This window comes from Oncorhynchus mykiss, chromosome 8, assembly GCF_013265735.2.
Source record: "Oncorhynchus mykiss isolate Arlee chromosome 8, USDA_OmykA_1.1, whole genome shotgun sequence".
NCBI classification, from domain to species: Eukaryota; Metazoa; Chordata; class Actinopteri; order Salmoniformes; family Salmonidae; genus Oncorhynchus; species Oncorhynchus mykiss.
The window spans coordinates 20,312,329-20,335,519 of NC_048572.1; the positions used below are offsets into that span (position 1 = coordinate 20,312,329).

Consider the following 23,191-nt stretch of genomic DNA (forward strand, 5'->3'; position numbering starts at 1 on the left):
TGTTGATATTGTAGTAGGATAAAATATAATAGTACCATTAATTTCAGTGAATTCGAAATTCAAATGTCATAGTTGTTTGCAGTTAAAGATAGACCATTACAGTTTATCTCAGTCTGACTTATTATTTGGTAGTACTCTGGTACAAATACTCTTAAAGGGGCAGTTCAGACAAAAATTTGATTTTTCTGTGTTTTATATATATTTCCACACCATGAGGTTGAAATGATACTGTAAAATTGTGAAAATTATGATAATGCACTTCTAGTGCTCTATTTTAACAAACCTAACACAATGGTAGATCTAAGGGCTCTATTTTAACAAACCTAACATGTGGTAAATCTAGGTGCTCTATTTGAACTAACCTAACACAATGGTAAATCTAAGGGCTCCATTTTAACAAACCTAACATGTGGTAAATCTAGGGGCTCTATTTTAACAAACCTAACATGTGGTAAATCTAGGGGCTCTATTTTAACTAACCTAACATGTGGTAAATCTAGGGGCTCTATTTTAACAAACCTAACACAATGGTACATCTAGGGGCTCTATTTTAACTAACCTAACATGTGGTAAATCTAGGGGCTCTATTTTAACAAACCTAACATGTGGTAAATCTAGGGGCTCTATTTTAACAACCCTAACACAATGGTAGATCTAAGGGCTCTATTTTAACTAACCTAACACAATGGTAAATCTAGAGACTCTATTTTAACAAACCTAACACAATGGTAGCTCTAAGGGCTCTATTTTAACAAACCTAACACAATGGTAAATCTAGGGGCTCTATTTTAACTAACCTAACACAATGGTAAATCTAGGGGCTCTATTTTAACAAACCTAACACAATAGTAAATCTAAGGGCTCTATTTTAACAAACCTAACACAATGGTAAATCTAGGGGCTCTATTTTAACAAACCTAACACAATGGTAAATCTAAGGGCTCTATTTTAACAAACCTAACACAATGGTAAATCTAGGGGCTTTATTTTAACAAACCTAACACAATAGTAAATCTAAGGGCTCTATTTTAACAAACCTAACACAATGGTAAATCTAGGGGCTCTATTTTAACTAACCTAACACAATGGTAAATCTAGGGGCTCTATTTTAACAAACCTAACACAATAGTAAATCTAAGGGCTATATTTTAACAAACCTAACACAATGGTAAATCTAGGGACTCTATTTTAACTAACCTAACACAATGGTAAATCTAGGGGCTCTATTTTAACAAACCTAACACAATAGTAAATCTAAGGGCTATATTTTAACAAACCTAACACAATGGTAAATCTAAGGGCTCTATTTTAACAAACCTAACACAATGGTAAATCTAGGGGCTCTATTTTAACAAACCTAACACAATAGTAAATCTAAGGGCTCTATTTTAACAAACCTAACACAATGGTAAATCTAAGGGCTATATTTTAACAAACCTAACACAATGGTAAATCTAGGGGCTCTATTTTAACAAACCTAACACAATGGTAAATCTAAGGGCTCTATTTTAACAAACCTAACACAATGGTAAATCTAAGGGCTATATTTTAACAAACCTAACACAATGGTAAATCTAGGGGCTCTATTTTAACAAACCTAACACAATGGTAAATCTAAGTGCAGGCAGTAGCACTATAGGTTCATATTTTTGCTATTTTCACTATTACAACTATTGGTGCACTTGCTGGCCTTGACGTGAAAGGGCTGGGTTTTGATGAATAAACAAGTTGTCGGTATATCGAGGCTTGGCCCCTCACTGGCCAATCAGAACGTGCTCCATGGCCAAATATGTGGTTGCTTCAAGTTGTGTATTTAGGGTAATTTATGTATTGCCTTGGAATCACCAGCAATTCCAATGTTAGTCCGTTATAATTTGGCAAATGTAGACTTGTCTTATGCGGCGACCAAATATGATTTATGAACATAATCAGAACCATCTTACAGATCAGATCATATTCACACATCTACAGGAGTTTCATTGCAGGTGTGCCACGGAGTTGTCTCCATAAAACCAGGAAGGTGAATAATTCCAATAAGTGTAGTTGTAATAAGATTAAACATTTTAACATCGTTTTAACAACAACAACAATAAATACATGTAAAAGGTAATTATATCATAAAGACGTCTGGATGAAAAAGACAGGCATTGCTGTTGAACCAGCCTTCGTTGGGCCTAGGGTAAGGGAGGGCTTGGGTTTTGAACAGAAAACAATCAATTGTCATAGGAAAAGAACTTCTAAATACGAGATTCACCGGTACAGAGGTTCTCATCTCTCATTTCATGATGGACATGGACTTTGTAGCCTAAACAAGGGACCTGCATGGCTAAAATAATGTGGGCCTGCTTACAATGCATAGATAAAAAGGGTATGTCTACTCACTGTTTTGCTCCTCTCAAACTGAATATTTTCATAAAGCTTTGGTGATTAAGATTTATTTCCAAGCGGTCTCAGGAGTCAAACCCTTTATTTCCAAGCGGTCTCAGGAGTCAAACCCTTTATTTCCAAGCGGTCTCAGGAGTCAAACCCTTTATCGACAGTCTTGACTACTTTGCAACTGCATTGAACAGTAAAAAAAAGGCTTCATACAGAGGAGGGGAGGCTATGCTTTTAATCAAATAAAACAAAATGGGAAAAAACATTAGTTTTTTATTTTGCTAAATACATAGTCAGAAAGCAGATAGTCTACTCTTGTTCCATGCCCATACCGGCAGTGTGTGTCACGGCTGGATAGGCTGTGTTTCCATTGTCAAAATTCATGCCATAACTAACTGCGTTACCAAAACCAGCTTTTGGTTGGTCTTAAATATCCCTCTCAGCGCTGCCTGAAAGTAGCACTTCGGATCATGTTTTTAAGGACACACCTCAAATATTTCCATCCCTCCCATCTGAGCACAAGCGAGCTGATATAAGACAGGTAAATTGCTGAACCTGGCTTTAGGGCTGGAAAATGCCAATGCGACAGTTTTTACATGACAAAATAGCAAACTAACGTGCATTTGACACTAGCACCACCTTAAAGCCAGCCGAAAATAGAGCCCCTAGTGTAAGAGCTGTTTGAGTAGACTGCCTGAAATGTCAGCTTGTTTGGCTGGGTGGGATTCTTTTATACCAGGCGGTATAAATTAATAGACCAATAACAAAGAGAGTTTGCCCTCTCTGCCAATAACAGATCGTTTTCAGGTGACACATCCCTCCCAGTAGGCTCCTACAATTAGGCCATTCTCTCTGAACACTCCCAGACAGTCCTAGCTAAATTCTTGCTTGAGAAATTGCATTTTGCTCAAAAGAAAATGTTGTTGTTTTTTAACCATTCTACTTTAAAACAATCACAGTAAGGTACTAAATTGTTATTCAGAAATGATTTGATATTCAAATGAAAACTGCTGCATTGGACCTTTAATTAAGAACAGACGTCATTTTTATGGACATGAATTCACCAGTACTGCATCTTCTAGCATGTGTTTCCATGTGCATACTTGTTCGGTTCCGTCTTCTTTTCGGTCTGGGGTTTTAACGGTTTTGAATTGCTGTTCATACCCAGCATCATCATAACCATGAGAGAATGAGAGGATTCTTAAAGGGGGAGACTGTTGGTACCACAAGTCTCCATTTCACTACCACAGAAAATAACAACTCTTCACTGACAGACTGTTTGTGGATTGACAATTTCTAACCTATACTTCTCCTCAAACAAGTCAACCTGTGTGAGTCAGTCTTTGTGGTGTCTTGCATCATGGAGCACTGTCATTATGTTTATACCACATGCTGCAATGTAATATAGAGAAAGCATTATGTTGGACATATCGACATATCGATGGTATGGAATAAGGATCATGGTAGTATACATACACACCACTAGATGCATGTGGTTTAGGTGAGCAGAGAGCAGCTTGTCAGGTGTAAGCATTATGAGTACACAATAAAGATATTGTGCAGTGTGTTGTGTTGTCTTGAAAACTCTCAATGCATTATGGGTCTCTTTGGTTATGGCTCAGTGCACTGAATGTCACTTTTTATTCATGTTTTTCTCACCATGTTAAGATACACAGTTAATTCTGTAGTTGCAGGGATGTTTGCAGAGGAAAAAGAACCAGTTGCTAAAGTAGAGGACGAAGAAGAAGATGAAGACGAGGATGAGGAGGATGAGGAAGAAGTGGAAGATTATGATGAGGATGAGGATGAAGAAGAAGAGGAGAATGAGGATGAGGTTGAAGGGGAAGAAGATGAGGATGAAGAAGAAGCTGATGATGAGGATGAGGAAGAAGATGAAGAAGAGGACAAGGAAGCAGCAGCTGAGGTTGAGATAGATGAGGATCATGATGGTGATGATGATGATGATGATGATGATGAAGAGTATGAGGCTCCCATTCTGATTGATGTTGATGACACAGAGACAGAAGCTTCTGAAACCAAGGATGCCAGTGCTGAAGTCACAGAGGATGCTCCTGCTTCTACTGCAAATGACAACGACGATGACGATTATGGTAAAGAGGAGGAAATTGATGTCACAGAAGATGTTGTTTATGACATCCAGGACGATGACATTGACATTGTTGCAGAACAAATAGATGCTGTTGCCTCTTCTGCAGATGATGATGATGAGGATAAAGATGATGAGGAAGATGATAGCATAGATGATGACAAAACAGATGATGATGCTAAACCCTTTGACCTAGAAGATGACGATGATGACGATGATGATATCAAGGTCAATCTTGCTGATAGTGAGGGTATTGATATCTCAGACACATTAGCTGAGGATACAACTGATGACTCTACAGATAGTTTAGAGGACACTGATGATGACGATGATGACATTGTCAATGAGGACAGTGGTGCCATCGTTGATTCAGTTGACAAAACAATGGAGGATTCAGGTGAGACTGTTTGTGACGTCGCAGACATTTCTGGTGACACAGCATATGATGATGATGAGGGGAAGGATGCAGCTGAAGTGATCGGCAAAGATGATGACATCACACCAGAAGCCTTTGATAGTTCTGCTCCTAAGGAAGATGATCTATCCAAGGATGAAGAAGAGGATGATGATGATGGCATTGATGACCTTCTTTTGACAGGTATTGAGCAGTAACTTTCATTCCGCTGATGTTTCATCATCATGTGTAGTACTGTCCATGAGAAGGTAATAACATTCATACATTATCAACTAACTGGTCAGAATTAAAACTAGCTGTATGTTTCAGATGGTACGTTATTGATTTTACCATTAATTATTTATGCTGCACTCAAATCTGATATACAGTATAGATAAGAGATCAAATGAGTCTGAATAGTCCACACTTTTTGCAGATCCATAATAGAACAATCTGCCTTGAAACTTAAGCTTTCTCTGAGTCACATTATACAGAATCACAAAGATACCTTTTTTACCCATGAGTGATGGTTGGTGATGTACTTAACACAGTACAGTATGTATTGTTCCTTGTAACAAGGCCTTAAATCATATTGATACATTCAGTAGGAATTATTACCTTACGACTGCCCATGATATTCTTAATGGCATAAATTATGATATTTGACAAATATAATATACAGTACAGTATGTAAGGAAGCCCAATGATGGAAGGATGGAAGACGCATGAATAGCGTGATGTAATAGTACACTTGATTTGTATATTGGTTTTGTAATTGTCAACCAGAGTGGCCCAGGTAGACAGTAAATACTTCTGTTCCTCAATACACAATGAAATTACACTTTTCAATGACACTCCAGTACAAAGAAGATGGTGGTTATGGGGTGATAGGATTTGTTGTCCCTCTGTAGCAAGGCTTGTGTGGATGGAATTTGATCCAGAATGGTGCCTCCACAACAAACCAGGAAAAATGACAAGACATGAATGATTTCATGACACACATTGTTTAATGTTCTAGTTTAGAAAAATGACTTGGTTTAGAATAATGTTGGTCTTATTTCCAGATGATACACTGGTTAGGTTTGGCAACGGACCAACCTAGACATGAATATTGATGAAATCAGGCGAGGAGGTGTGTGTGGCCGTGCATGTTCTGGGGGTTGTGATGGAGATCCCCGTCTTCATACTGGGTAGATCAGAAGGTAGCATCTGCTGTTGCTCTGTAGGGTTGCCAGCCCAGTACCTCTGTAAGGCAGGGGGTACCAGAGGCAGTTTTCATGTGTGAACTTGACACTCATCAAGCTCCTGTAGCTAGTTACATCCTCCGGGAGGTCGGTCAAGGGCTTGTGATTTCTCACAGTTCAGTTTTGGCTACAGTCCATTTTTTTCCATCAGCAGTTGAGGTAGTGGTGGTTTATGTAGGAAGTGATGTAGAAGCAATAGTATTGGCACTGTTTTTTTTATGATATTGAAATGCATTTATCATTCGTCATCTTATATCATATTTGTATACCACCAGATTACTCACCACATGCACAGCTTTCACTAATATGTCACCATAGCCTTGCTTTGATAGTTAGTAATAGTTTAATAGTTAGTAGTACTATCGCATCAGTAGATTACTAATGGTGCCGGCTTGATTAAAGATACTTAGTTTCTGCCTTCTTTGTAAATCTGTTGAATCTTGAATTTGTTATGTAAATGTGTTGCTTAGTTAATAGAGCATGGTGCTTGCAACGCCAGGATTGTGGGTTCAATTCCCATGGGGGACCAGTGTGGAGAAACATTTTATGAAATGTATGCACTCACTAAGTCGCTCTGAATAAGAGTGTCTACTAAAATGTAAAATAGAATTGGCTAAACTTAAACGTTATCATTCAATGTACCAGCGCTCAACGGTAAGTCTGTTCATATTGAAGCTCTCATTATTTGAATGGCAAAAGATGCCATTCATCCGATCAATATGCCTTCGTAATATGCTGCCAACATTTGATTTTCTGATATAACTAATTGCATGCATTACAGTAACGCCACCTGTTGAAGAAACAATAACCCCACTTTCTGAAGAGGCTAAAGAGACTGAAGTAGAGGACAAGACAGAAGAGATCCAAGGTGAAAACTTCCCATCATGCCATGCTTCTCTCACTCTTAGAGTTCAAATGGGTACCAAATGTTGTGTAACATACTGATGTTAGTACCAAATTAATCCATTGAAAGTCAGCATGACCCTTACAATGACTGGGTAATATCCCCTAATGCAAAGTTAGGTTCCTCATTGATGTATTGAAACCTGGCAAAGCTATTCAGTTGCAGCTGTGAGTATATTCACAGAGATCATCCCTCCAGAAGCACCAGAAGAGGAGGAGGAGGAGACTGAGGAACCATCTGCTGAACCAGAGCTGACAATAGAGGAAGCTTTGGAAGAAGAGGTAGAGCCCGAATCCAAGGAGGAGGTAGAACCCATCACTGATACCAAGGAAGAGGAGGAGAAGGTAGCACCAGAGCATGAACTTGAGGAGGTGGTGGTAGCAGCATTGCCTGAAGCCGAGGAGGAAGATGAGGTAGCTCCTGAGCCCAAGGAGGAAGTAGAACCTGCAGTCAAAGGTAAATAAAAAGAGTGGGACGATGCTAGACACAGTCTGAGTGTTTGAATAGATGTGGGTGAGGTAAGGTAAGGATAGGGAGAGAGAGAGTAGAGTATGAGGAGCAGGGAGGTGGGAGAGGAGAGGAAAGCCTTAGGCTAATTCTTTGATCTCTCTCCGTCTTCTCCATTACTCATTTTCCCATCTGTTCCTTTTTATCAATATTATGCTGGCATGCCTGCATGAGACTATCTCAGACTGTGCCACTCACTATACTCTAGAGTTCCTTGGCTGTCCCCATAGGAGAACCCTTTGAAGAACCATTTTTGGTTCCAGGGTTTTACATGGAACCCAAAAGGGTTATCCTATGGAGATAGCCAAAGAACCCTTCTGGAACCTTTTTTTTCTAAGAGTGTACCATAGAGAATGTTCAATGGTCTTTATTTCTGGATGGAGTTTATTTCTTTACCCTTTCCGTTCACCGCGAAAGCTAAAGGTCAACATCATTCTAATAGGCTAATGAAAATATGACAAAAAAATTATCCCCTCACAAATACGTGAATCAAACATTTGTCAGAATTATATAAAAGCTATGTACAGTATGTATGCATTCCGTTGAGGTACCTCAGCTTGAAATTCCTTATTATCTGCTCTGGTAGATAAAAATATAATCATTTTTATATGGCTGAGTTGTGATCAAAGGAATGTTATTGCTGCTTGATGTGCCATGTTTACTCTAAGAGGCTTGGCACATGTTTTTCCCTCCAGTGATATTGTGCATTATACAGAATGGTCATGGTCACATTTAAACAGAACAGCTGAAGCATCCAACTACTTGAACATATTTGTTGTATTCTGTTTTAACATTCAGGACACTCATTTTTATTGGATTTCTTTCTTTTTATTTAACCTTTATTTAACTCAGCACACAGTCAAGATATCATTCCATCCTCAATGTTTTGGAATTGCCATTGCCAATTGTGTTTACGTTTGGAGACATGCTATGAATTTTTTTATTTTTTATTTCACCTTTATTTAACCAGGTAGGCTAGTTGAGAACAAGTTCTCATTTACAACTGCGACCTGGCCAAGATAAAGCATAGCAATGTGAACAGACAACAACACAAAGTTACACATGGAGTAAACAATAAACAAGTCAATAACAGTAGAAAAAAAAGAGTCTATATACATTGTGTGCAAAAGGCATGAGGAGGTAGGCGAATAATTACAATTTAGCAGATTAACACTGGAGTGATAAATGATCAAATTGTCATGTGCAGGTAGAGATACTGGTGTGCAAAAGAGCAGAAAAGTAAATAAATAAAAACAGTATGGGGATGAGGTAGGTAAATTGGGTGGGCTATTTACCGATGGACTATGTACAGCTGCAGCGATCGGTTAGCTGCTCAGATAGCAGATGTTTAAAGTTGGTGAGGGAGGTAAAAGTCTCCAACTTCAACGATTTTTGCAATTCGTTCCAGTCACAGGCAGCAGAGAACTGGAAGGAAAGGCGGCCAAATGAGGTGTTGGCTTTAGGGATGGTCAGTGAGATACACCTGCTGGAGCGCGTGCTACAGGTAGGTGTTGCAATCGTGACCAGTGAACTGAGATAAGGCGGAGCTTTACCTAGCATGGACTTGTAGATGACCTGGAGCCAGTGGGTCTGGCGATGAATATGTAGCGAGGACCAGCCGACTAGAGCATACAGGTCACAGTGGTGGGTGGTATAAGGTACTTTAGTAACAAAACGGATGGCACTGTGATAAATTGCATCCAGTTTGCTGAGTAGAGTATTGGAAGCTATTTTGTAGATGACATCGCCGAAGTCGAGTATCGGTAGGATAGTCAGTTTAACTAGGATAAGTTTGGCGGCGTGAGTGAAGGAGGCTTTGTTGCGGAATAGAAAGCCGACTCTAGATTTGATTTTAGATTGGAGATGTTTGATATGAGTCTGGAAGGAGAGTTTACAGTCTAGCCAGACACCTAGGTACTTATAGATGTCCACATATTCTAGGTCGGAACCATCCAGGGTGGTGATGCTAGTCAGGCGTGCGGGTGCAGGCAGTGAACGGTTGAAAAGCATGCATTTGGTTTTACTAGCGTTTAAGAGCAGTTGGAGGCCACGGAAGGAGTGTTGTATGGCATTGAAGCTCGTTTGGAGGTTAGATAGCACAGTGTCCAAGGAAGGGCCAGAAGTATACAGAATGGTGTCGTCTGCGTAGAGGTGGATCAGGGAATCGCCCGCAGCAAGAGCAACATCATTGATATATACAGAGAAAAGAGTCGGCCCGATAATTGAACCCTGTGGCACCCCCATAGAGACTGCCAGAGGACCGGACAACATGCCCTCCGATTTGACACACTGAACTCTGTCTGCAAAGTAGTTGGTGAACCAGGCAAGGCAGTCATTAGAAAAACCGAGGCTACTGGGTCTGCCGATAAGAATATGGTGATTGAAAGAGTCGAAAGCCTTGGCCAGGTCGATGAAGACGGCTGCACAGTACTGTCTTTTATCGATGGCGGTTATGATATTGTTTAGTACCTTGAGCGTGGCTGAGGTGCACCCGTGACCGGCTCGGAAACCAGATTGCACAGCGGTGAAGGTACGGTGGGATTCAAGATGGTCAGTGATCTGTTTGTTGACTAGGCTTTCGAAGACCTTAGATAGGCAGGGCAGGATGGATATAGGTCTGTAGCAGTTTGGGTCCAGGGTGTCTCCCCCTTTGAAGAGGGGGATGACTGCGGCAGCTTTCCAATCCTTAGGGATCTCAGACGATATGAAAGAGAGGTTGAACAGGCTGGTAATAGGGGTTGCGACAATGGCGGCGGATAGATTCAGAAATAGAGGGTCCAGATTGTCAAGACCAGCTGATTTGTACGGGTCCAGGTTTTGCAGCTCTTTCAGAACATCTGCTATCTGGATTTGGGTAAAGGAGAAGCTGGGGAGGCTTGGGCGAGTAGCTGCGGGGGGGGGCGGAGCTGTTGGCCGAGGTAGGAGTAGCCATGAGGAAGGCATGACCAGCCGTTGAGAATTGTTTGTTGAAGTTATCGATTTTCATTATCTAATCTGCAATGGTAGGGAAATGTGATGTGACAGAAGTTGAAATAACTGCCATTGTGGCAAAGTATGTAGATTCCTGTGGGTTTTACGAGCAAAACTATATACAGTGCCTAGCGAAAGTATTCGGCCCCCTTGAACTTTGCGACCTTTTGCCACATTTCAGGCTTCAAACATAAAGATATAAAACTGTATTTTTTGTGAAGAATCAACAACAAGTGGGACACAATCATGAAGTGGAACGACATTTATTGGATATTTCAAACTTTTTTAACAAATCAAAAACTGAAAAATTGGGCGTGCAAAATTATTCAGCCCCCTTAAGTTAATACTTTGTAGCGCCACCTTTTGCTGCGATTACAGCTGTAAGTCGCTTGGGGTATGTCTCTATCAGTTTTGCACATCGAGAGACTGACATTTTTTCCCATTCCTCCTTGCAAAACAGCTCGAGCTCAGTGAGGTTGGATGGAGAGCATTTGTGAACAGCATTTTTCAGTTCTTTCCACAGATTCTCGATTGGATTCAGGTCTGGACTTTGACTTGGCCATTCTAACACCTGGATATGTTTATTTTTGAACCATTCCATTGTAGATTTTGCTTTGTGTTTTGGATCATTGTCTTGTTGGAAGACAAATCTCCATCCCAGTCTCAGGTCTTTTGCAGACTCCATCAGGTTTTCTTCCAGAATGGTCCTGTATTTGGCTCCATCCATCTTCCCATCAATTTTAACCATCTTCCCTGTCCCTGCTGAAGAAAAGCAGGCCCAAACCATGATGCTGCCACCACCATGTTTGACAGTGGGGATGGTGTGTTCAGTGTGATGAGCTGTGTTGCTTTTACGCCAAACATAACGTTTTGCATTGTTGCCAAAAAGTTCAATTTTGGTTTCATCTGACCAGAGCACCTTCTTCCACATGTTTGGTGTGTCTCCCAGGTGGCTTGTGGCAAACTTTAAACAACACTTTTTATGGATATCTTTAAGAAATGGCTTTCTTCTTGCCACTCTTCCATAAAGGCCAGATTTGTGCAATATACGACTGATTGTTGTCCTATGGACAGAGTCTCCCACCTCAGCTGTAGATCTCTGCAGTTCATCCAGAGTGATCATGGGCCTATTGGCTGCATCTCTGATCAGTCTTCTCCTTGTATGAGCTGAAAGTTTAGAGGGACGGCCAGGTCTTGGTAGATTTGCAGTGGTCTGATACTCCTTCCATTTCAATATTATCGCTTGCACAGTGCTCCTTGGGATGTTTAAAGCTTAGGAAATCTTTTTGTATCCAAATCCGGCTTTAAACTTCTTCACAACAGTATCTCGGACCTGCCTGGTGTGTTCCTTGTTCTTCGTGATGCTCTCTGCGCTTTTGACGGACCTCTGAGACTATCACAGTGCAGTTTCATTTATACGGAGACTTGATTACACACAGGTGGATTGTATTTATCATCATTAGTCATTTAGGTCAACATTGGATCATTCAGAGATCCTCACTGAACTTCTGGAGAGAGTTTGCTGCACTGAAAGTATAGGGGCTGAATAATTTTGCACGCCCAAGTTTTCAGTTTTTGATTTGTTAAAAAAGTTTGAAATATCCAATAAATGTCGTTCCACTTCATGATTGTGTCCCACTTGTTGTTGATTCTTCACAAAAAAATACAGTTTTATATCTTTATGTTTGAAGCCTGAAATGTGGCAAAAGGTCGCAAAGTTCAAGGGGGCCGAATACTTTCGCAAGGCACTGTACCCAGATTACCCCAGAGTCATTATTTTACGTCACTGCAGGCGGAATTGACGCGCTATCTTACGTAAAATAATGCCCCAGAGTAGCATAGAGAAGTGCAATTGGAAATTGTGACCTTGGGACGAAAAGGATCTATCTGAGCAAAGCATAGTTCTGAGACATTGAGCATTAACTTTTCCACATCCCAGATCTTTAAACTGTATTGTAGTGAATTCTTCTTTCATAAAACAGAGTATCAAAATTCGTAGACATTTGTAAATCCGTTTTTTTTAGGGGGGTGCAAACACAGATAGAACCTTATGGTTCTGAAATCTGGGTTCAGCCAAAAGATTCCATCTGGCACAGAATGTTACAATTATTTATAATTCAATAGAAAAGTACAGACATTTAATTATGTAATAAAGATAATATATTTCCTTCTTTCTAATCACATCATCAAATATATTAATTCATTTTTATCACACATTTGTTAAAGTGATAGTTCACTAAAATGACAAATACACAATATCCTATGGAGAACTAGCAATGTTGCTAAAGCTTAGCTCTGGATGAGTAAACTGATATATTTTTCTGGTCTCTGACACCCGAAGTCAGTAAACTACTTGATAGTTATCAGTCAATTGCGGTATGTTTCCAATGCACCTTAAACATGCTCTAAGGCTCCTGTATGTATTTGTTTTTACCATAAAGAGCTTAAGTGGTGGCTATTCTTTTGAAAAAGTGGTGAAAAGAATCTAAGAAATTGCAAAAGAAACGATAGCCTATGTTGTGAATAATCAAGGACTTGGGACTATAAGGTTCTATCTGCAAAATGTATGGTTTTGAAATAATTTGTATTTTTCACGTCCCAAATCTTAGAGCTGTTTTGTGACATCTTGTCAAATAGAACCTTATTGTTCCAAGGTCTCTAAATGACAGTGTAGCTCCCACAAGGCTTAGGGCCGTAGTGAGCTCTGAGGTCTAGATGTACACACCATAGAGGCTGGAGACAAATCCACAGGATTGCATAGGAGCCAATCCTCCTGTGGGAGAGGAAGAGGACGCAGTCTGCACAGTCACAGTCCCTACAGTATGCAAAGGCAAAACAGGATCAATAGTATGAGAGAGATTCCGAGTAATGATGGCCTTTGATGCAAACACTTGTTGCATGCTACTGGATGATGATCTGATGGCATGACTTTCATTATATTTAAGGTCAATGGCATTGCCTCTCAAGCTATTTTGAATGATCAAGTCAAGTAGGATGTGTAAGTGCCAAATTCTAGCAATTGTTAAAGATATTTTTTGTTTAGAAACATTTGCATAATTTATAAGCCATAGAAAATCATCCATACCACCACAGTATTTGTTATTGTCAGTGAGGCACAAATACCGAAATACACTATGTCAGCATTTCCCAAACGTGGCTGCCATTGAAATGTGGTCCCTTGAGAAAATCTATCATTTTAAAATGTTTTACTTTGCATTGGTACAATATATGCAATCAATTCAACAAAGGGTGTTTTACCCTGTTAGAATACACATGGATTTCATTATTATGTGTTGAGGCAACCTGGGGTAGGGTGGAAATTTGTAAATATAATCACATAGCGATTCTTTCATGTTAATTTGGAGAGTAGAAAAAGGCTGGGAACTCCTGCCCTATTGCCCCCATGATGCACTAGATGGGAGCCTAGGTTCTGAATCTACACAGTGAACATCCTAACAGGAACTTCCTGTAGGCTAGCCTGAGAGGAACCACTCTCCTGTGCTCCTGCTGCTGTCTTAGAAACATGACATCATAACACTGATGATGTACTGTCCATTCTCATATAGCTCATGCCAACATGGACTTTGTGGAGATGGACTTAGCTTCCATACATGTATACATTTAGATCGTGTAGGGCTGAAATGATTGACACCCTTGATAAAGATGAAGAAGAATGACTGTAATGTATGAAATAATTTATTCAAATGTTGAGCTATGTTGTGTGCAAACAAAATGGGAAATTAAATGATGTTAAACTAATACAATTGCTCAGAAAAAGAGATGATGTTTAACAAGTAATTATTTTTTTCTCAGAAGTAGGGGTCAAAAGGATTGACAACCCTGTTTTCAATAGCTTTAAATATCTGACCTTGCAAGGATAACAGCACTGAGCCTTTTTCTCAAATGTTTTATGAGTTTAGAGATCACATTGGGAGGGATCTTAGACCATTCCTCCATACAGAATCTTTCTAGATCCTTGATATCCTTTCGTCTGCACTTATGGACTGACCTCCTCAATTCAAACCACAGGCTTTCAATAGGTTTCAAGTCCGGAGACTGAGATGGCCATTGGAAAATGTAGATTTTGTGGCCAATGAACCATTTCTTTGTGGATTTGAATGTGGTTATTGTCTTGCTGGAGGATCCACCTGCAGCAAAGTTTCAGCCTCTTGGCAGAGGCACCCAGGTTTTTGGTTAAAATATCCTGGTACTGGCTAAAGTTCATGATGCTTTTGATCTTAATAAATTCTCTGTTGTTTGTGTATGAAATCTTGCCAATATTGTACGTCACTAAGAATGATCATATTTATTTTCCATTTATAAGAAAGGTGAAATCTTAATGTTATTTATAATTTAAATGTTACTATATTTAAAAAGCATTTCAGATATGTCAAGCCCTATTGCCCCACTTTTCTTGAATAGGAAAAACATTATATTTGATTTTTCATATTTCATAATATTTGTACATGAGCTTGTGTCCTCAAAAGTGGTTAGACCAGCAATTGAAATCCATTTTTAACCAGAAAGGTGAGTTCCAGACCTTTCTAAAACTATGCAACATTACCAGTCATTGTTTATGGCCATCTCATGGCCATCTCATTGCCCTATCATTTAACAAGAGACCAGTGGAAGCAAAATAGCCCGATAACACCAAAGATCCACCACCATATTTTACAGTAGGTGTGGGGTTATTTTCTGCTCATGCATTCTCATTTAGACACCAAACCCACCACTGGTGTGTGTGACCAAAGAGATCTATTTTCCTGTCATCCAACAAATGTAAAAGCATTGGGGTTTGCTAAACTGCACTGGCACTTGGATTGGAACCAATGTTTTGGCCAAATTACATGACAATAGATCTCTTTGGTCACACACACCAGTGGTGGGTTTGGTGTCTAAATGAGAATGCATGAGCAGAAAATAACCCCACACCTACTGTAAAATATGATGGTGGATCTTTGGTGTTATCGGGCTATTTTGCTTCCACCGGTCCTGGGGCCCTTGTTAAGGTCAACGGCATCATGAATTTTACCCAGTTCCAGGATATTGTATCCAAAAACCTTGTTTCCGGGTTGCCAAAATCCATAAAGAAATGGTTAATTGGCCACAAAATCAACATTTTGCAATGGCCATCTCAGTCTCTGGACTGAAAACATGTGGTTTGAATTGAAGAAGGCAGTCAATAAGCGCAGATGAAGGATATCAAGGATCTGGAAGGATTCTGCATGGAGGAATGGTCTAAAATCCCTCCCAATGTGTTCTCCAACTCATTAAACATTTTAGAAAAGGCTCAGTGCCGTTATCCTCATAAGGTGATGTATTGAACACAGAGAATAATACAGAATATTTCTGACCCCTAACTTTTAGAGACAAAAAAGCATTACTTATTAAACAAAATATTTTTCTCTGAGCAATTGCATTAGTATAAAGTAACATAATTTCTCATTGTTTTTGCATAAAATATGTCAATAATTTCGAACTCCTGCTGGCAATACTCTTATACACTAAGTGCAGTTGGCCACTTACAGTGTACTGTAGGAGTTATTAATTCTCTTCAGAATCCGAGGACACCTTGCCACAGCAAAAAGTATTATGTTAAAGTCTGTGGAACAGATTTTTCGTCTGTCTCGTGAAGCGGTTTGGCCTTAAGCCTCGGAACAGGATTGGTTGACAACTGTTTATTTTTGTCATGTCTTGCACAATCTTTGTCTCTCCTCAAACTGAATAGTGTCCAACTGAGCATCTATTGCATATGTTATTTTGTGTTTGTATCTGGCTGAGAAAGAAGAACACTGTTCAGACTACAGTATGAGTAATAACATATATTTTAATTTGATAGAATGGGAAACTACACTACAGTGCCTTGCGAAAGTATTCGGCCCCCTTGAACTTTGCGACCTTTTGCCACATTTCAGGCTTCAAACATAAAGATATAAAACTGTATTTTTTTGTGAAGAATCAACAACAAGTGGGACACAATCATGAAGTGGAACGACATTTATTGGATATTTCAAACTTTTTTAACAAATCAAAAACTGAAAACTTGGGAGTGCAAAATTATTCAGCCCCTTTACTTTCAGTGCAGCAAACTCTCTCCAGAAGTTCAGTGAGGATCTCTGAATGATCCAATGTTGACCTAAATGACTAATGATGATAAATACAATCCACCTATGTGTAATCAAGTCTCCGTATAAATGCACCTGCACTGTGATAGTCTCAGAGGTCCGTTAAAAGCGCAGAGAGCATCATGAAGAACAAGGAACACACCAGACAGGTCCAAGATACTGTTGTGAAGAAGTTTAAAGCCGGATTTGGATACAAAAAGATTTCCCAAGCTTTAAACATCCCAAGGAGCACTGTGCAAGCGATAATATTGAAATGGAAGGAGTATCAGACCACTGCAAATCTACCAAGACCTGGCCGTCCCTCTAAACTTTCAGCTCATACAAGGAGAAGACTGATCAGAGATGCAGCCAAGAGGCCCATGATCACTCTGGATGAACTGCAGAGATCTACAGCTGAGGTGGGAGACTCTGTCCATAGGACAACAATCAGTCGTATATTGCACAAATCTGTCCTTTATGGAAGAGTGGCAAGAAAGCCATTTCTTAAAGATATCCATAAAAAGTGTTGTTTAAAGTTTGCCACAAGCCACCTGGGAGACACACCAAACATGTGGAAGAAGGTGCTCGTGTCAGATGAAACCAAAATTGAACTTTTTGGCAACAATGCAAAACGTTATGTTTGGCGTAAAAGCAACACAGCTGAACACACCATCCCCACTGTCAAACATGGTGGTGGCAGCATCATGGTTTGGGCCTGCTTTTCTTCAGCAGGGACAGGGAAGATGGTTAAAATTGATGGGAAGATGGATAGAGCCAAATACAGGACCATTCTGGAAGAAAACCTGATGGAGTCTGCAAAAGACCTGAGACTGGGATGGAGATTTGTCTTCCAACAAGACAATGATCCAAAACATAAAGCAAAATCTACAATGGAATGGTTCAAAAATAAACATATCCAGGTGTTAGAATGGCCAAGTCAAAGTCCAGACCTGAATCCAATCGAGAATCTGTGGAAAGAACTGAAAACTGCTGTTCACAAATGCTCTCCATCCAACCTCACTGAGCTCGAGCTGTTTTGCAAGGAGGAATGGGAAAAAATGTCAGTCTCTTGATGTGCAAAACTGATAGAGACATACCCCAAGCGACTTACAGCTGTAATTGCAGCAAAAGGTGGCGCTACAAAGTATTAACTTAAGGGGGCTGAATAATTTTGCACGCCCAATTTTTCCGTTTTTGATTTGTTAAAAAAGTTTGAAATATCCAATAAATGTCGTTCCACTTCATGATTGTGTCCCACTTGTTGTTGATTCTTCACAAAAAAATACAGTTTTATATCTTTATGTTTGAAGCCTGAAATGTGGCAAAAGGTCGCAAAGTTCAAGGGGGCCGAATACTTTCGCAAGGCACTGTATATATTGATATATCTATTTACTCTATACTTTTATATTTACTAATGGATCAGTGATATCTTTACTAATGGATCAGTGATATATTTACTAATGGATCGATCAGTGATATATTTACTAATGGATCAGTGATATATTTACTAATGGATCAGTGATATATATACTAATGGATCAGTGATATATTTACTAATGGATCGATCAGTGATATATTTACTAATGGATCGATCAGTGATATATATACTAATGGATCAGTGATATATTTACTAATGAATCGATCAGTGATATATTCCAGAAAGGATCCAGAAAGGGAGCTGATCGTGACATCATGATCTTCTAGTTTTATTGTCCTGTTTTGTCCTACAGCCCTAACGCCTTGCTTTACATGTTGACATTTATTCTCCAGCATTCGTGTTCAAACTGCAAAAGGAGGATAAGACTGAAACAATTAAACCTCCATCTTTTGAAATATATTTCTCTTGGAATCCCTGATGATTTCAATCAGGATAAAGAGAAATGCTTTGTTTTATCAGCTTATACATTACAAACAGAAAAAAATAAGATAAAGGAATAATTGTTTAATAACACAGATCATGTACTTGACCGCAGGGCTGAATAGAATCAAGGAAGGAATTAGCATTTTTGGCTAAAAGCTTTCAAATGAGATCAGTCTCAATGTCCCCGAAAGCATCAGAGAAGCAGCTCCAAATTTGATTTCTGCAGCATGATCTTTTGATTTACACAAATTGGAAGTATTGTGGTATCCTTATATTATATTTCCCCACTGATTATGGCCTCAAGCACTATGGCAACCACCATTATTTTTCTGTTATTTGCAACTTTGTCAATGGATGCTAGATTCAGCTGCATAGGTTTGCTGTGAAAATCCTATCTCTCAAGTGAAAGGTTACTGTTTAATCAAAATGTGTCACATTAATTCTGACAAATTCAAGCAATTCAGATTTCTAATAAAGCTGTCATATTTGCATCCTGTAACTTACACTTGCCACTTTTCAAATTAATTTCAGTCGTAACCTTTAGATTTATGAATGCACAATGTAAACACTACAGTACAAGAGATCTGACTTTTAATGAAGGAAACATGCGTATTGTCAGTTCAGAAAATCCCCTTTTTGTTTGAATATTGATTTTCTGAGGAGAAAAATCACCCTCTTGGTCGAATAATTAATTATATTCTTTGTTTGTGATTCACCTAACTTCTCTCCCCCCTGCTATTGAAGCATGTCACTACAGGTCTTTTATGAGGATGTATTTGTATGACATCAAAGGAAAAGAGCTCCATCTTACATTTATGTTGATTGATTATTTAGAAGATGGTTTAGTATACCAGACCATTTGGCTGTTTACATATTTATTTGTATTGATCAGTGAATCAATTTCTTTTTCAGAGATAAAGGTCCAGCAAGCTGCTACTCCTGCACATCAAGGTATATCAACAGCCTTGTCGGTTATTGATCTGAACAGGGGCGCAACTTTCACTGGGGACAGGGGGGACATGTCCCCCCCCCCCCCCCCCCCCCCACATTCTGAAATGTAATTTTTGTCCCCCCCAGTTTTATCACTGGAATGTGATACAAAACGAGGCAAAAGTGTGCTTTAGGACCATGCGGATGCCTCCAAGTGGTCGGGTAGGCTGTTTGGAGTGTTTATTTAAAAAATGCACTTCTAAAACCAAAGTTGCACCCCTGCATCTGAATATCGAATAAATATAACGAATAAATAGTGACATGTAAATACAAAGATCTATCGTAAAGCTTAAAGCTGTGCATTCCATTTTACAGTAGTGTGCCCTTGTATGCATTCATCAAAACCAAAAGAACCTGAAAGTGAGCCAGCGGAGGAAAAAGGTATTGGTATACCGCTAATAGATCAATATCATGCATGGTTGTGGAGAAGTGAGAGCTGTTCATTACCAACCCCTTCATATCTTTACCACCCTTTTGGCTGACCTTATTTCTGTGAGTAGGGCTGTGTTCCCGTATGGGTCAAATGTATTTGTATAGGACAACTATTGGAGTGATTATTTCTGCTTAATATAGCCTTGAATGTAGAACTGGCTGACATAAAAGTGTCTTATGACTTTTAGAGGATGCCTACATGTAGTAGACTTAACACCTTTTTCTGCTTCTGACTTATTGGGCTATTGGCAACACTTAAAACGTTGGTTTAATGATATCAGTGTTATAAGTTCCATTTATGGCTTAAATGTTATTGTAGACATACTAACTATCAAGTAATCTAAAGTCATTGCTACAACTTGACCCATATGTGCTGCAGGGTTGCAGTGTTTCCACCAAACATAGGTTAATAAAAGTTCAGTAGTGAGTAACTCCCCAGTAACTCAATTTTGACTTATGGTTTGCATTTCTTTGGTTTTGCTTCTCAAAGTCGCCATCTAGTGGAGAAGTTTAGATAAGCCATGCATTAGGGTGCGATTCTCTAATGGCTGGTATATATCTGTGTCATATGTAGCTAAACATGTCAAGAGGAAAGTAGCCAAGCAAGGTATGTTAGAGTCACTTTATCCTTCATGTGGTTAGGAATAGCAGCACAGTAGTGCATCGCTTCATGCTCCCCAAGGAGGGTGTTGGTTGCTGTTGAAGTAAGATCTTATATAGAAGTAGAGGAATGAAAAGCCCTTAACAGGCCCTAAACAGCACTAAGGCACTCTTAATGTGTAACTGCACCATATAGAAAGTACCATAAAATGTGGTAATCCATGTATACTGCTGGGCCAGTGATGATGTTCTCACTTTTGTTGCCTGCTGTATATTTATAGAAGCAGCTCTTCTATTAACATAACCATCTTAATTGCAATTTTGGAGAAAATGCTCAGTGGAAGTTTTCAGATAAAGTGTGGTTTGGTGTATTACCATGTTTGTAACTGGGAGCATGTGGAGACCTTAGAGAACATGGCTGTATTGAACCTTGCCTCAATAGGCATAATACTGGCCCCTGCTGTTTGAAAAAGGGGGCAAATCTACATTGGTAACAGATATAGAGCCCTCAAAGGCAACTCTGGACCTTGAAGCCAGTTCCACTGCATTCATTGTTCCTCTCTAATCAGAGACTGATTTAGACCTGGGACACCAGGTGGGTGCAATTCATTTAATTACCAGGTAGAACAGAAAACGAGCAGGCTTCAGACCTCGTAGGGTAATAATTGAATGCACCTGATATAGAGTATGTATCCTACATCTATACATCTCTATACAATGTGTCAATGTGTTTTCTATTTGATAGCTCTATGCTAGATATGCACATGACATGAGCATTGCATGATACAGTATGCACTCTGAGTTGTTGACTTTGTAGTGTCTCAAGCATGGTGTAAGAGAAAAGGTTTAGGCAATCAAAGTGAACACTGGTCTGTAACAATTTCATATTAGATGAGTCTGAGAGTATTTTAAAATGAACTAATAATATACATTTACATATACAACTTTCTGACTTGTTTGACCATAACCATTTCCTCATCCACAGCTAAAAAGGCCACTCCTGACCAGAAGAGTATGTGTTGTGAAGCTGATATTTCATGTTGCTTTGAATGTAGCTTTGAAAGTAGCTTAGAGCCTAGAGAGGTTTGACGAACCAATTCAATCTTAGTGCAAAGCTGTTCATCTTTAAAGGGGTAGAATCTTTAATTCACTTCCAGTTTGATCAGAAATCTTTTTAAAGTTAAAGATGAAACAGAGATTGAATTGTAGATTCTTGATGGTTTATCCGCTTCACCGTTTAGCCACATTTGTCAGAAGTAGTTAGCTGTACAGTATGATTATGCCAATTATAATCTTAGCTATTGCAATTTTCAAACATTTTACATTTTCAGTAATTTTTCTGTAATATGGTGTTATTTTAAAACAGCTATACATTCAAATCAAATCCAAATCAAATCAAATGTTATTGGTCACATACACATGGTTAGCAGATGTTAATGCGAGTGTAGCGAACAGTGTAGTTCCGACAGTGTAGTAATATCTAACAAGTAATCTAACAATTCCACAACAACCACCTAATCACACACATCTAAAGGGGTGGAATAAGATTATGTACATATAAATATATGGATGAGCGATGACCGAGAGACATAGGCAAGATGCAATAGATGGTATAAAATACAGTAAATACATATGAGATGAGTATGTAAGATATATATTAAAGTGACTAGTGATCCATTTATTAAAGTGGCCAATGATTCCTGAATGTGTTCTCTAAAAGTTTGGCATTCAGCTTTGGCATAAAACTATAGCACTAAGCAAGAATGTGTATACAATGTTCTCTTGTGTCATGTATTCTGTGTTCATTTTCAGAGGCCCCTAAAAAGGAACCAGCGGTGAGAACTAAGAGAGGTACTGTTGGAAAACAATGTATTTTCTGTACATTTACTGTGTACTTCAATGATGATAATACATCATATTAGGTAATGCAGAAACATGCTGAAGGTAGTAGTTGCTCTATTTATCAATCTTATTGATATACAATCATATTGTTCTGTGATTTTTTTTCTATTATAAAGAACGAGACATGTGCAAGCCAGTTGAGAACACAAAAAGGAGAGGTAGGACTAATCTTCCTTTTCGGCTTATTATCACATCTCTGAAAGACAAATGTTTCATCTTGAGGAGATGGTTGCAATTTTTTAATATTTCTTTAAGTTGAATGGCAAGTACAGTACAAGTTGAATGGCAATAGCCTACTATATTGTTTGTATTTGAAATGAAGAACAGATTTACACACAAGTGAAATGCTGTTTGCAAGTTATTTGAATAAAACAAAACGCAACAATGAATAAATGAAAAATATTCTAAGATTGCTTTGCCCCTTTGAATGTGTGGTTGAACATCTCTCTGTAACTCCTCTAACAATGTCATTGAACCAGAGGTTGCAAGGCAATTGGAGTTGGAAGAGGCGATCAGAAAGAGAGGTACAGTATTTTTAAATACAGTACAGGCCCAAGTTGAATGACTTAGCTGTATATATGTATAAAGGATATATAAACTATATATTCAATGATTTGTCAATGCCCCTGAGCAGTACAGTGCAGAACAGTACAGACTTCGATGTAGTTTGATGGATACAGAACAAAATACTCAGTCATAAAAGGTATTACTTTCCCAGTGTCTTACAATTCATGAAAAGACACACATAGCACTCACTGCTTAAAGAAAGTAAATCGTCCGGTTTTAAACTGCCCAGTTTT

At 38.9% G+C, this 23,191-nt stretch overlaps 1 protein-coding gene across 18 annotated transcripts in view; it reads left to right on the forward strand.

Annotated features, from left to right (window-relative positions):
* Positions 1-23,191, forward strand: part of LOC110529565 (proteoglycan 4) — an 84,715-nt gene that overhangs the window by 17,690 nt on the left and 43,834 nt on the right. For 5 of the 18 annotated variants that reach the window (XM_036984982.1, XM_036984986.1, XM_036984991.1 and 2 more), the window contains 10 exons: positions 4,065-5,081; positions 6,903-6,989; positions 7,209-7,481; positions 19,380-19,418; positions 19,773-19,838; positions 20,464-20,496; positions 21,475-21,501; positions 22,302-22,340; positions 22,508-22,549; positions 22,871-22,915. In XM_036984982.1, the coding sequence (XP_036840877.1) occupies positions 4,065-5,081; positions 6,903-6,989; positions 7,209-7,481; positions 19,380-19,418; positions 19,773-19,838; positions 20,464-20,496; positions 21,475-21,501; positions 22,302-22,340; positions 22,508-22,549; positions 22,871-22,915 (1,668 nt within the window). The remainder of the gene's footprint in view (positions 1-4,064; positions 5,082-6,902; positions 6,990-7,208; positions 7,482-19,379; positions 19,419-19,772; positions 19,839-20,463; positions 20,497-21,474; positions 21,502-22,301; positions 22,341-22,507; positions 22,550-22,870; positions 22,916-23,191) is intronic. The other 13 variants (XM_036984987.1, XM_036984990.1, XM_036984984.1 and 10 more) reach the window with 12 other exon arrangements.